At 42.5% G+C, this 14,182-nt stretch overlaps 1 protein-coding gene across 8 annotated transcripts in view; it reads right to left on the bottom strand.

Annotated features, from left to right (window-relative positions):
* Map2k5 (mitogen-activated protein kinase kinase 5) overlaps positions 1-14,182 on the bottom strand; it is a 278,604-nt gene that overhangs the window by 133,563 nt on the left and 130,859 nt on the right. For all 8 annotated transcript variants that reach the window (XM_004662568.3, XM_045160765.1, XM_045160764.1 and 5 more), the window contains 2 exons: positions 7,243-7,316; positions 6,250-6,300 (listed from right to left, as the gene is read on the bottom strand). In XM_004662568.3, the coding sequence (XP_004662625.1) occupies positions 6,250-6,300; positions 7,243-7,316 (125 nt within the window). The remainder of the gene's footprint in view (positions 1-6,249; positions 6,301-7,242; positions 7,317-14,182) is intronic.

The following is a 14,182-nucleotide window of genomic DNA, read 5'->3' as shown; positions in this document are numbered from 1 at the left end:
ATTTCAACAGCATCTGATGGGCGGCAAGACCATCTCATATGTACACCTGGGTTATATAAATAACATTACATGCCAGCCTCACTGAATTTTCACACGTCACCTGTAAGACAGTGTAAGCGTGAGATGCTGACAGCCTCTGGCTGGAGAAATTCTTGCAGTAAGCTAGCAGAACAGGATCACTGGTGTAATGCAGTGCTTGAGGGGAAAAAAACAAAAAGCCAGCAAGAGCAGGTAGCAAGCTCTGGGGCTGCTAGTCTACAGCACGAGGCAGAGGGGGCCTTGGGAAGGTGCCCAGGGCCCTGCGAGTGACTGAAGTTCATGACGAGCCTCGATACCTCGTGAATTTATGGAAACGAGATGATGGCCCGAGGCTGCGTAATTCAAAGCCTGCCCTGTCGCCATCAGAAACAAACATGGATCCAAACCAAACCAGCCCACCGCGCTGCTGATGGAAGGTCTGTGACGGATATTTCGCAGTCACGAAGCCGAGGCTGGGGTTACTTTCGCACATGACAGCTGTCAACAATGTGGGAAGCCGGATGATAAGAGAAAGAGTGTCGTCTAAAGCACCTCTGCACTGAGGTGCCAGCAAAGAGAAAACAGAACAGAGCCAATAAATAAATAAATAAACAAACCCACAGCTCTGGCCCATTCCGAGTAGAGGAGTAAGGCTGATCTGTGGATCAGAATCTACCAGGGACCTCAGCAGTGGCTTCCAGCTGACATTCAAATCCACTCCCTCCAGCTACTGCCCGTGACTGGGCATCTATCCAGGACCCGTATGTAGTTAATTCCAGAGCTGTCTGTTTATAGCATAATACTCTAGGGCTTAACTGTCCGCTGCAGAAAGATGTCAAGGTACATATGCATTTTATCTCTTCGGAAAAAGTGGGGCACGCATCTGCTGATCATTTGCAGCAGCAATGAGCACACGCATGCACAAATAAAAAAATTTTTTTTTTTTGGAGAGGTTCCCTGAGGCCTGAGGTGGCCAGTCCTGTTCTCAGCATGAAGCTCTGTGCATGCTGCCCAGCTGTGAATTGTGTCCCTGTGAGGCCAAGGTCACAGCCTTTCCCAATTTCCCTTTCTCTCTGGCTTCTCTGCTTGGCTCCCAGAGGCCACTTCCTTGGTTCCTGGGATGGATGGGAGGAGGAGCTGCTCCAGATCTGGTCGCCTTCCGCCGAGGAGAGGCTGCTGGGCTTTCAGCACGAGACAGAGAGCGTTTCCACTGAGGCCTTCCACTTAGGTGGGCCTGGGGCCCAACTGCCACCCCTCACCTGAGTGTGGCTCCCAGGGAAACCCTGTGCTGACACACAGCTCTCTGCTGAGGTTGGATGTCACTCAAAAGCGGTCCTGGGGGCTGGAGAAATAGCACTTGCTTGCAAAGCCTGATGGCCCAGGTTTGAGTCCCCGGTACCCACGTAAAGCCGGATGCCACATGTGTCAGGAGTCTGGCTGCGCTGGCAGGAGGTCCTGGAGCACCTGCGCCCATACTCATTCTCCTGCCCCATCTATCTCTTTCTCTATCATATAAACAGCTTTTATTCAAAAAAAACTGTCCTAGAGTTCCCTGTTTTTGTTTTATTAAAATATATTTTAGTTATTTATTTAAGAGAAAGAGGCGAGAGAGAGAGAGAGAGAGAGAGAGAGAGAGAGAGAGAGACAACACCAGGACATCTAGCCAATGTAAATGAACTCCAGAGGCATGCGCCCCCTTGTGCATCTGGCTTATGTGGTTCCTGGAGAATCGAACCAGGATCCTTTGGCTTTGCAGGCAAATGCCTTAACCGCTAAGCCATCTCTCCAGGCCCCCGTTTTTGTTTTTGTTTTAGTTCTTCAGTGCATTTTGGAAGGTCTGAAAGTGTTTAACCAGCATCTTTTTAACGCAGGACTTGATCCAACTCCTGTTGGGCAGAACCAACAGGCTCATGTCCTAATTTTTGTCTTGTGTCACTGCTGCTGCCTCTGAGACTTCAGTTTTCTCATCTGCGATGTGGAGATGACAGTGACCACATATACGCACCGTGGGGTTGTGTGATGATTAAACACACCCGCAGAGTGTGCGTGTGTGAGGAGAGCCACACAGGCATGGTGTGCAATGCCAGCCTCCTCCTAACTGGCACTGCTATCATGTGTAACTGCTACTGTGGTGCCAGCGTGGCCAACTGGGTTGCAGCATGCAGTTTGTGAGGGTTAATTCCAGGTGATGAAATTCGTGAACACTGGCATGGCTGAGCAGGAAACAAACCCCCCAACACATCCCCTCAAGCAACGGTTCGAATTAGCCTCCTTCTGGGCCCACAGGACAATGTTTCAGAAATGGTTTTGAAAGGTTTTAAGACTTTTGTGATTCAAAATCATGTCCAAATTCTATACCTGATCTTTGAAAACTACAGTAAAAACAATAACTTGTTTGTTAAGGTTTGCAGGACTTCTATCTTAAGAATAGAGTAAAATTTTTAGTGTTTAGGATTTCTGAGAAATGGTCTGACTTGAACCCTAAAGCTTTTTGGACTCATTTTACAGTGTTTTTAGTATTTTATCTTATTTTTTATCTATTTGAGAGAGGGAAGGGGGGGAGAGAGAGAGAATGGGTGCGCCAGGGCTTCCAGCCACTGCAAATGAACTCCAGATGCATATGGCTTACATGGGTCCTGGGAAATCGAACCGAGATACTGCTTTGCAGGCAAGCGCCTTAACTGCTAAGCCATCTCTCCAGCCCTCCAGTGTTTTTAAAACTTAGTTACAAGTCTTTCTGAGCTTTATTTGATAATATCCACGGAACCTAGACAGCAACTCTTAAGAAGTCTCTGTTCGTGGACAGGCCACTTCTGTTTCCAGGTTGCTGCTCCTCACTGGTCAAGGACAAGGCTGGATCACAACGTCTTTCCAAGTCTTCTATGAGCTCCGCTTATTACGGCGCCCATAAACTGCTTTTGAAGATCACTTATGATGTTACAAAAGTTGCTTTTCCTGTCATGTTTGTTATACTCTATACTTGAGATTATAGGAAGATACATGCAGGGCTATTTCTGATTTATGTTCTTTTCAATATATGTGAATAGACTTGTATTCACATATATTTGTATTTGGTTAATTTGTGTTTTTTTAAGCAGGTTTTTAAATATTTTTTATTTTTTAAATTTATATTAACATTTTCCATGATTACAAAAAAAAAATCCCATGGTAATTCCCTCCTTCCCCATTAGCAGGTTTTTTAAACAGATTTTTTTTAAAAAAATACTGATTTACTTAAGAGACAGAGAGAGAGTGTGTGTGAAATGGGTGCCAGGGCCACTAGCCACTGAAAAATAAAACTCCAGATATAAATGTCACTGTGCATCTGGCTTTATGTGGCTACTATGGAATGGAACCTGAGTCCTTTGGCTTTGCAAGCAAGTGCCTGAACTGCTAAGCCATCCCTCCAGCCCTTCTCACACAACAGTTTGATGTTTGGTTTTAAGTGCACAGGGCGCTTGTGGAAAGAAGCTATTATGAACTAAGTCACTCGGAAGGCACTGAGTAAGGGACTGGGCTAGAATGTGCGGAACCAACCCTGTCCCTGTGAGGCTGGTATTCTAACGACACATCAAGAACCTGGACACGTGAGAGTCTCAACACTTAAGAGGTCAGTCTCTGGAGATGGATCACTCGGGTCTGAATCCGAATTCTTCCACTAACTAGCTGTGTGAACCTGGGCAAATCATATAACTTCTCTTGACTCAGTTTCTTCTTCTGTGAAATGGGAATACTATTACCTACTTCACATGGCTGTTGTGAGGACTTAAAGAGATGATACATGTAAAAATCTTATAAGAATGATGAGCACATGGAGCTAATTGAGTATCAGTTCTTATTATCAATGATATTCTTACTGTAGACAAGTACACATGAACATGAAGTGAGGGAATTGGATGTATAAGAGATTATTACATCATTATATCCGATCACCTCAAATGGTATATTCTCCTATAGCATGTTGGTTATAAGACAGTCCTGCTCTTAGCCTGAAACTCCATAGGTAGGGATTAAGATTCTACTAGAGGCTGGGTGTGGTGGCACACACCTTTAACCCCAGCACTCAGGAGGCAGAGGCAGGAGGATCACCGTGAGTTGGAGGCCAGCCTGGGACTACAGAGTGAGTTTCAGGTTATCCTGTGCTGAAGTGAGACCCTACTTCAAAACAACAACAAAAAAGCCCCAAAAAACAAAGCAAAAAAAAAAAAACCCAAAAGACCCTGCTGGATACTATAGGATTATACTCATGTTCTCCACTTCCAGCCTTCAGCGTGTTCTCGGCTGACGACAGCCTACTAAATTAAGCAAAGCTCTCGCTATTCCTGTCAGCTATCGTATTTTCTTCCGTGGTACCTGGTGCTTTTTCCAGCTTGAACTACGAAATTGATGACTGGAATTCAGTCACCCAAGAAACAAAGCAATTTCAGCCTTGCCAATCTGAGGTAATGTTTCATAATTTTAATCCTCACACTTTCAATTAACATGTGGACGCATCACATGCATCCATACACAAGGAGGGGAAAGTCATTTCTTTAATGTACACCTGGGGAAGACAACTGTAATCTGGATTTGCACACTGAAATAGAACGCAATTTAATTATTGGGGCAATTTAAAGCTGTTCAGAACATGATGGGTACTTGAGAAGTTGTTTTGTTTGTGTTTTTTTTTTTTTTTTTCCTCCAAATCATGGTGCTTCCTATTCTTTTGAAGACTGAAGTATTAGGGCTTTGTTAACTGCAAGGTGGCTCACCAATCTTATCCAACCTGGGAGAGCCACAAGAGAGATGCCGTTTTAAAAGCAGGTATGATAACTTTAATAGTTAATCCTCTTTTTTTTTTTTTTTTTTGAGGTAGGGTCTCACTTTAGCTCAGGCTGACTTGATCTGTAGTCTCAGGGTGGCTTCGAACTCATGGTGATCCTCCTACCTCTGCCTCCTGAGTGCTGGGATTAAAGGTATGTGTCATCATGCCCAGCTTCATTTTTAAAAAAATATTACTTAGAAACAAAAGTAAAGAAAGTATAAATTTCTTTAACAGAAATGAAAACAAAATTATTCTGATATCTGAAAGCAAACAAAATACTTTGCATAGTCACAAGAATAACCAAATATGAATCCAGGGTTCCACCCATAGTATAATTTTCTCATGATGATAACGTAGGAACAAAGAATGCACAGAAATGACCCATGGTTCTACCCATACCCAAATCATTGATCACTGTGATATATCATAAAGAATGTAGGAAAAAAAATGGCCCAGGGTTCTACCCATAACCAAGTCATTGACTATTGTGATATATCAACAAAGAATGCAGAAAAAACAGCCCATGGTTCTACCCATAACCAAGTCATTGACTATTGTGATATATCAACAAAGAATGCAGGGAAATGACCCATGGCTACCTGTACCCAAATCACTGACCACTGTGATACACTGAAAGCTACCAGAACCAAAAGGGATTGCCTGAGTAATTCTAGAGCCATCAATGTAAAAACAACTTCTAAGCTATTGAAATAAAAACTCTGCTGTCAAAAGACACCAGACAAGCTTCTTGCTGGGTTCATTTCTTCCACACTTGATGGGACGGGGGAAACCTATGCGCTAAGTAAGCATTTTTATGGCCACAAACACATTTTCTTATTCAGAAGGTAAGAAAGAGAGGTATGCCTTTATTTTTTAAAATTCTTGGCAAGTTTATTATAGGTAAGGTAAATAAGTTATCTTACTATAAGAATCTGATAACTGTGTAAAAATACAGAGGTATGAGCACTCAAGAAAACATACATTCAGAGATCTATCAATAACATCTGGCTATACCAGTGGTTTAGTTTGGGTCTAGTAACAAAGCATATTTGCATTGCTGGAACAAACAACTGATTTTACTGACGGCTGCCTTGGTACATGTTAGAGTTAATTAAATAAGTAATGTGGAAAAGTAGCCAAGATGCTATAAGGTACATTTTTTTTTTCTGTAGGATTAAACTCCAAAACTCAGTGATTTCATACTTCAAGTGACTAGTTACATCAACAAAGTCAGATAAGTTGATATATCCTGCATAAACCCTCGTGTTTTCTGGAAAGATTTGAAAATTGGATCATGGCTGGATTAACTTTGTAATTTATGATCTGTTAGGCTCAAGCTGTGGAATTAATTCAGGAATTATACATTACCAAGTACATAAAGATAAAGATGTTGGTTTTAAATGTTATTTTTGCATAAGTTTACTTACTGCCATATAAGCATTTGTTCCAACATACGTCTTGGCTATAGAATTCACCAGCTATGAGACAAAACAGTCTGTTAGAACAATATAAAGATAATGTGGAAATAAAATGGGCAATTATTCCTCATTTAACCTACAATCATCATTCCTATAAATCAACTAAAAATTATGTAAAAGGGAACAAATTTATCTACAAAGACATTAAAAATGATTAAATCTCTCTTTTCTTTTGAGTGTGATTTCCAATTTAAACAAACAGTGCATTACAGTTTATGGCAGATAACCTCAACAATTCACTTACACAGGATGCTTATCGCTTTACTATACCAAACCCGCCTGATAATATATATAAAGTCAATTTGAACACTCTGTTTTGTTTCTTTTTTTTTTTTTTTTTTTAAGTCAGATGGCTCAAGATGTGAACGGAGCCCCGTGCATTACTAGAATGAGACGGGCTCTAAATACGCTGGAGGGATAACAGACTTTGACAACCCTTAATACAGCGATGACCTTCGCTTTGGTCTTCGTGTTTGGCTGGGAGTAAAGGTGGCTGCGATTCAAATCAACATCACAGCACGCGCATGGGTCACCATCACTGGGGTTCCTCAGGGGAGGCCCAAAATGGAAATTAATTAAAATTTGTGCTGCTTATTGTAATGACCCTCCACCATTGTTGCTCCCAATATTAATTTTTATTGTGGGCCGGCCGGGCTCCCCAGGCGCAGCTCCCACGCTGCCCTCCCTTTTGTCTGGCCAAAGCGCTTTCATATCAGAGCTGCATATCAATGGAGTTTGCTATTCGTAAGTAGTAATTACAATATCAGCAGTTTTCACTGTCATTAAACAATGAACAATCATACTCTGACAGAGGAAATTCGCTCAGAGATTAAAAAATGAATAACATACTCCCAGCCCAGGGAAAGATGCAAAGCGCCTGTCTGCCTGGTAGCTGGGCGATTTTTCAACTCAGGAAGTAGACGGCACATCAGACGGACCTACCTGAGTGCTCACTCCAAAGTCACACAGCTTGACCTGTCCTTTCGTGTTTACAAGCATGTTAGAGGGCTTCACATCTAAAAAGGGACAAGAAAAGCCAGTGAAACTAATTCCATGCAGGCAGGGCTCATTTTTTTTTTAAGTACACATGAATACCATCCCATCTGGTGGACGTGAAATCATATGCTCACTCATAAATTTAATACAAAGCGTTTTACCTGAAAAAAAAAAAAAGTGTGATATAATCTTAGTTTCCTACAAGAGCAAATAAATGCATCATCCCAGCCCTGGTGATTCAGGAAAAGCAGACAGATGAGACACACACAATCAACAACAAGTTAGCTTAGCTTCCTCTAAATGTGTAACCAGGAGTTGTAAGGCCAAAGGGAAGCCAGCGGGAAAATGATCGGTCATGTGGTTGTTGGTAACAGGTCATATCTGAGTGAAGCAATGAGAAAATCGTGCTATTTCCCATGTTCTACGTGGCAAGTGCAACTTCAGATAATGCTCAGAAATGTTCTAGAAGCTGTGTGCACGCAGGCATGCTCCTCTTGGTCTCGGTTTCGTTTGCCCTCCTCTCCCTTACCTCATTTTGACTGCTCTCGCAGTTAACAAAGGCACCGACGTCGCTTTTGCCAAGGCAGTCAGTCGGTCAATAATGACACAAAGGGCTTCTGTGAAGCATCGTCAGTGACAACAAGGAGTTGCTGCTACAATTTGGGGAGGCCACAAAAACCATTCCAGCCAGACGACAGCACCGGACGCTGGACGGCAGCTCGCTCAGCGCTGCGTTGTTTGTGGCAAGAGGGGTCCAGGGTCTCGGGTACTTATACGGCACATTTATAACCTTAACTACCCCAAATGTAGAGACTTGGGCTTTTAAGGGTTGTATGGGAAAAAGAGTCTACAAATGAATCAATCCCCTCTAACCATCCACCCTGCAGAAGAATTCTCCAACAAACTGCCTTGCCAAGAGTATGGTATATGATTCACATTTCAAGTTCAAACTCTGGGACTGACAACTATTAAAACCTAATTACAATGCGTCAGGTGTTTGCTTATATATTAGCTCATTTAAATGCTGTCTGACTGGTGCCAGGCTGTAACTGGTATGAAACTAGGGCCCTTTATCTCTGCTATTGAGTGTTGTACTTCCAGCCCCAGGAAGAAACATAGTAAGTGCCCAGTGAATATCTGCTAAGCACATGTGTAAGCAAGGAGTAGAAAGCACAAGCCCATAGGATTACTTTATCTGAGGAGTCTGTTTTATGGACAACTACAGGTTAACTCTGGAACACAGCTCTGTGGCAAGTCCTCTGAGTGACACACATTGTAACCTAGGCTATAGGAGAGAGACTCTGTTTGTTTTTTTTTTTTTTCGAGGTAGGGTTTCACTCTAGCCCAGGCTGACCTGGAATTCACTATGGAGTCTCAGGGTGGCCTCGAACTCACGGCAATCCTCCTACCTCTGCCTCCCGAGTGCTGGGATTAAAGGCGTGCGCCACCACGCCCGGCTTGAGAGAGACTCTGTTTTGAGACAGGACCTTACTCTAGCCCAGGCTGGCCTTGAACTCACAGTGATCCTCCAGTGTCAGCCTCCCAAGTGCTGGGATCACAGGTGTGAGCTGTTACATCTGGCTTGAGAGCGGCTCTTTTAATGGAGGCTCGTGGGCTGGAGAGATGGCACAGTGGTTAAGGTGCTTGCCTGCAATGCCTAACGGCCCAGGGTTTGATTCCCCAGTACCTACGTAAAGCCAGATGCACCAGGTGGTGCATGTATTTGGAGTTCACTTGCAGTGGCTAAGGGTCCTGGAGCACCCATTCTCTCTCTCTCTACCTGCCTCTCTCTCAAATGAATAAATAAAAATAAAATAGTTTTTTTTAAAAAAGAAAGTGCTCGGCTGGAGAGATGGCTTAGTGGTTAAGGCGCATGCCTGTAAAGCCTACGGACTCAGGTTCGATTGTCCAGGTCCCATGTAAGCCAGATGCACATGGTGGCGCATGCTGGAGTTCGTTTGCAGTGGCTGGAGGCCCATTCTCACTCTCTCTCTTCCTCCTTCTGTCTCAAATAAATAAATAAATAATAGATAAATAAAACGTTTAAAAAAAGTGCTTTACCCTGGGCTAATTGCTAACCAGTGCCTCACTGAAAGGAAGGATGTGGCTAAGAACTTGCTGGTGTCTCCCTGCGCTCTGACCGTCTGTTCAAACGAGAGACTTGTGTGCTCACTACCATCCTCAAACTGACGTCTGTCCTCCAACTAGACTGTATGTAAAAATCTCATCACCCAGCCTTCTTCTCTCTCCTTCTCAGCCTATTTCTTTTCTGACTTGCCCATCCTTCATCCAAAGTGCCTGCCTTCCTGTTACACTGTCTTCTCAGGCCACCAAAGTTATGGCTTCCTTTCAATTGCTACAGCCTGAGGCGTCTGTACCGCTTGTCTGCAACCAAACACATCATGCTGTACTTAGTATTTGATGCTATAGGTAACATCACTCCTAGAAAGAACCAGCCGGGTGTGGTAGCGCATGCCTTTAATCCCAGCACTCGGGAAGCCAAGGTAGGAGGATTGCTATGAGTTTGAGGCAAGCCTGAGACTATGTAGTGAATTCTAGGTCAGCCTGGGCTAAAGTAAGACCCTACCTCAAAAAACCAAAATAAAGAAATTAACAGAACAGGAATACTGCTTCATAAATCTTCACAAGTATTCCTTGTGAGCCAACAGGAATGCCATTTTAGAGAAATTTGAAACGAGAAAATTTCTTTGCATGTTTATTCATGTTTACTATTTGGGGTGGTACTTTATCCCTTTATGCAGCTCTAACTGTCCATCAGGTGTCATTTTCCTTATACTTAACTTCCTTTAACGTTTTATTTTCTTGGTTATGGGTCGTGTGGTGTGGTGTGGTGTGTGCTGTGTATGGGACCCGTGAATTGGTTTGAGGTGGGATGTGTCACCTGCGGTGGCTGGAGTGGAGCACTGTGTGTCTGTGCCTATCACTCTTCCGCCTGCTTTTATTTCAGCTGGAGTCTCTTCCTGATTCCAGAGCTGGCCGTCGTTTCCCCCACAGGCTCTGGCAGTTCTTGGCTCTCTCATCCCCATGGGGCTGGGCTTATGGACATGCAGGCTCATGCCTGGCTGTTGGTAACATTTTTTATAATGCTGGTCTACTGGCAATAAATTCTTTCACTTTTGTTTATCTGAAAAAGTATTTAGCTTTTACTTTTGGAAAATATATTTGCTGGACACAGATTTCTAGATTGACAGGTTCCCCCCCCCAACATTTTAAAGATGCATTTCCATTGTCTTCTGACTTATATAACTCTAAGAAAGTAGTCTGCTGTTTTTCTTATATTTCTTCTCTGTTTAGTGTGTTTTTTCCCCTCTGAGTATTTAAAATATTTTCTTTTTAATCACTGACCTTCAAATTTTTGATTTTGTAGTGCTATGGTATGGTTAGTTTTGGTTTCATTAGGCTTATATCTTTGTAGGTTTACAGAAAGTTTTATAAAGCTATTATTTCTTTAAATTGTTTTTGCTTTCTTTCTCTTTCTTCCTCTGATACTTCAACAGCAAATATGCCCCAAACTTCTGGATAATGACTCAAAGGTTACTCTGGCCAGGTTCATTTTCAAAATTCTCTTCTTCTCTACTAAAAGAGACTTAATTTTGGATAATCTTTACATCTCTAACTTCAATATCATTATTTCTTCTAGAGTGTCTGGTCTATAATTAATTTTATTAGCTGAAATCTTTATTTCAGATATTTTATTTTTCATTTTTAGTTGCTCTACTTTTACATCTTTCATTTCTCTCCTCTTGTGAAAATTATATAATTTCCCTATCAGCTAAGTGTATTTACTCTGGTATGTACACAGAAGATTAGTTCTTCGTGATCATGGTATCTCCCACGCTAGGTAAGTTATTAAAGTAGCTCATAAAAATAGTACACTATTTTGTCTGAGCAGCTGTGATTACAAATATTGAAAAACAAGATACTAATTCTACTCCTAGGTGAAGACTCAAGAGATAGAAAAACAGCAGCACATGGAGACTTATATGCAAGCTGGGAAGGGGTGCATATGCCTTTAATCCCAGCGCTCAGGAGGGCAAGGCAAGAGGATCACCTCAAGTTTCAGGCCAGCCTGGGCTACACAGCGAGTGCCAGTTAGCCAGGACTACAAGGGAAGACCCTATCTCAAAACACAAAAAGACTTGTATGTGAACAGAAGCTGTATTATTCACAATAGTCCAAGACCAGATATAACCACAACTGCCCTTCTAATAACTGAACAGACGAAGCGCGATGCAGCCGTATAGTGGAATGTTACTCTGTGATAGGAAGAATGGATGGCTGATACATGCTACAATAGATGTACCTCAAAATCATTATCAAATCATAAGGAGCCTGGCACAAGACTTCATACTATATGATCCTATTTACTTAAATGTATAAAGTTAGAAAACAAATTAGTGCTCCCTGGGGAATGGAACATGGGTAAGAATTAACTGTGAATATGTGAGTATGGGGACTCTTTTGTAGGGTAAAGGGACTATTCCAGGATTACATTAGGTGACAGTTGCACAACTTTATACATTTACTTACATCATATACTTAAAATGGGATGAATTATTTTTTAAGGTCTCTCACTAAAACTGGAGTTTTTATTTTTTTAATTAATTATTTATTTTTTATTTTTTTTAATTTTTTAAATTTTTATTAGCATTTTCCATGATTATAAAAAAAATCCCATGGTAAAACTGGAGTTTTTTTTTAAATTTATTTATTTATTTATTTTTTTGAGAGCGACAGACACAGAGAGAAAGACAGATAGAGGGAGAGAGAGAGAATGGGCGCACCAGGGCTTCCAGTCTCTGCAAACGAACTCCAGACGCGTGCGCCCCCTTGTGCATCTGGCTAACGTGGGACCTGGGGAACTGAGCCTCGAACCGGGGTCCTTAGGCTTCACAGGCAAGCGCTTAACCGCTAAGCCATCTCTCCAGCCCCAAACTGGAGTTTTTAAAAAAGATTTATTTCTATTTATTTATTTGAGAGAGAGAGAGAGAGAGAGAAAGAGAATGGGCATGTCAGGACCTCTAGCCACTGCAAATGAACTCCAGACGCATGCGCCACCATGTGCATCTGGCTGAGGTGGGACCTGGAATAGAACCTGGGTCCTTAGGCTTCACAGGCATGTGCCTTAACTGCTAAGCCATCTCTCTAGCCCAAATGAGGTGAATTTTATGGTATCTAAATTTCACACCCATAATACTATTAAAAAATTTAGCCCACCAAGCACAACTTAGCACTAGCATTACTAATTAATTACCAACAACTAATGGAAATATATAGCTTTATAGATCGTGGCCAGTTGGTCCCTTTCCTACTCTGTTTACACAGACATCACATCAGTTAGCTACCTCTTATTATGTATAAACACTACTGTGGTTATTTCCTCTTACAACCTGCAGGTCCTAGGTCTGAATCGCTGTGATTACAAGTGTTCTTACAAGAAAAACTTTATGCCTACAGAATATGAGAACTGGTTCAAACATGAAAAATTTTAGTCAACCAACCACTGCTGATTCAATAACTGATTTTCAGGCTGGACTGATTCCCTCGCCCTCCCCCCAGCTGAACTGACCAAATTGACTGTGGAAATTAGCATCACATTGAGACAACTCATGTTGCCACTCACAGCTGCCTGGCACAGAGGCTTCATTGATTAGCCGTGAGGAAGCCTCACCAGGAGCTGTAGGCCCAGCTTGCAATAAAAGCAGGTCCTCAACAGCGAGCACCCCTCGCTGCTCTGCGCACACAAGCAGGGGTCGGACTGTGCATACCTTCTGTCAGGACAAAGCAAACAAACCCAGGCAAATAGGAAGTCTTTTTTTTTTTTTCCCCTCTCTGTGATTTATTCACATCCGGTGCTGGTGATCTTGTTGGTTTAGCTTGTGTACTGGTGTGTGCACGTGCGTAGGGGCGGGAGGGACTCGCTGAATACACTTAGATGTAGGCATGACACAATTCCTAAGGCGATTCAGGGTCTGTTGTACACTGTGGCATGAGGCTCGGTTGGGGGACCATCCTGGAAGCAGAAATAAACTTTTCAACTCTCTTCCTTCCACAAAGCAATCACAGGTTTCCTGAATGCCAGGAACTGTTTTCAGTTTACCAGGAGCCAGGGGACATGTTTGCTGGTCTCAAGCCTTAGTCACCTCTCGGGCCAGGGCACTTTGGTGTGCTTTCATTATTCCTAATTGTCTTATGAAGAGACAGCCAATATATCTATCTTGTTATTTCTTGGGGACTGCATTCTAATGAGAGAGAACAGCAGGTACAATTAAATATAGTCTATGGTGACATTTTGCATTGCAAAAAATCATCAGTTCACAACAGGAATGCACTTAAGAGAAGGCCACAGTGCCAAATGAAAGTTATTTCAGGCACTCTATCACTTAATAAAGGGTAGGCCATCCAAATATTCTTGTAAAGGCCTTAAATAAAACTAAGCAGCATAATTAGCTACCTTCAAACGGCAGTTATTGCCTAGAGCCTAATGATTCTGTTCCGAGGAGGCAGTGTGTGCGGCTTCCCTTTTTCATGCGATAGAGGAGACACGGGACACTTGCAAGGTTAGTATCAAGGACAAACAGGCTTGAGGCGTCTCAATTCTCTTTTCCCTTAAAGTTCTGTTTATTTTATTTTATTTTTTTAAATATTTTTTTTTGTTCATTTTTTTATTTATTTGAGAGTGACAGACACAGAGAGAAAGACAGATAGAGGGAGAGAGAGAGAATGGGCGCGCCAGGGCTTCCAGCCTCTGCAAACGAACTCCAGACGCGTGCGCCCCCTTGTGCATCTGGCTAACGTGGGACCTGGGGAACCGAGCCTCGAACCGGGGTCCTTAGGCTTCACAGGCAAGCGCTTAACCGCTAAG

This window comes from Jaculus jaculus, chromosome 10 (genome assembly GCF_020740685.1).
Source record: "Jaculus jaculus isolate mJacJac1 chromosome 10, mJacJac1.mat.Y.cur, whole genome shotgun sequence".
In the NCBI taxonomy this organism is placed as follows: Eukaryota; Metazoa; Chordata; class Mammalia; order Rodentia; family Dipodidae; genus Jaculus; species Jaculus jaculus.
Note: the sequence above shows the minus strand (reverse complement) of the source record. Positions and strands in the feature narration are given on the sequence as shown.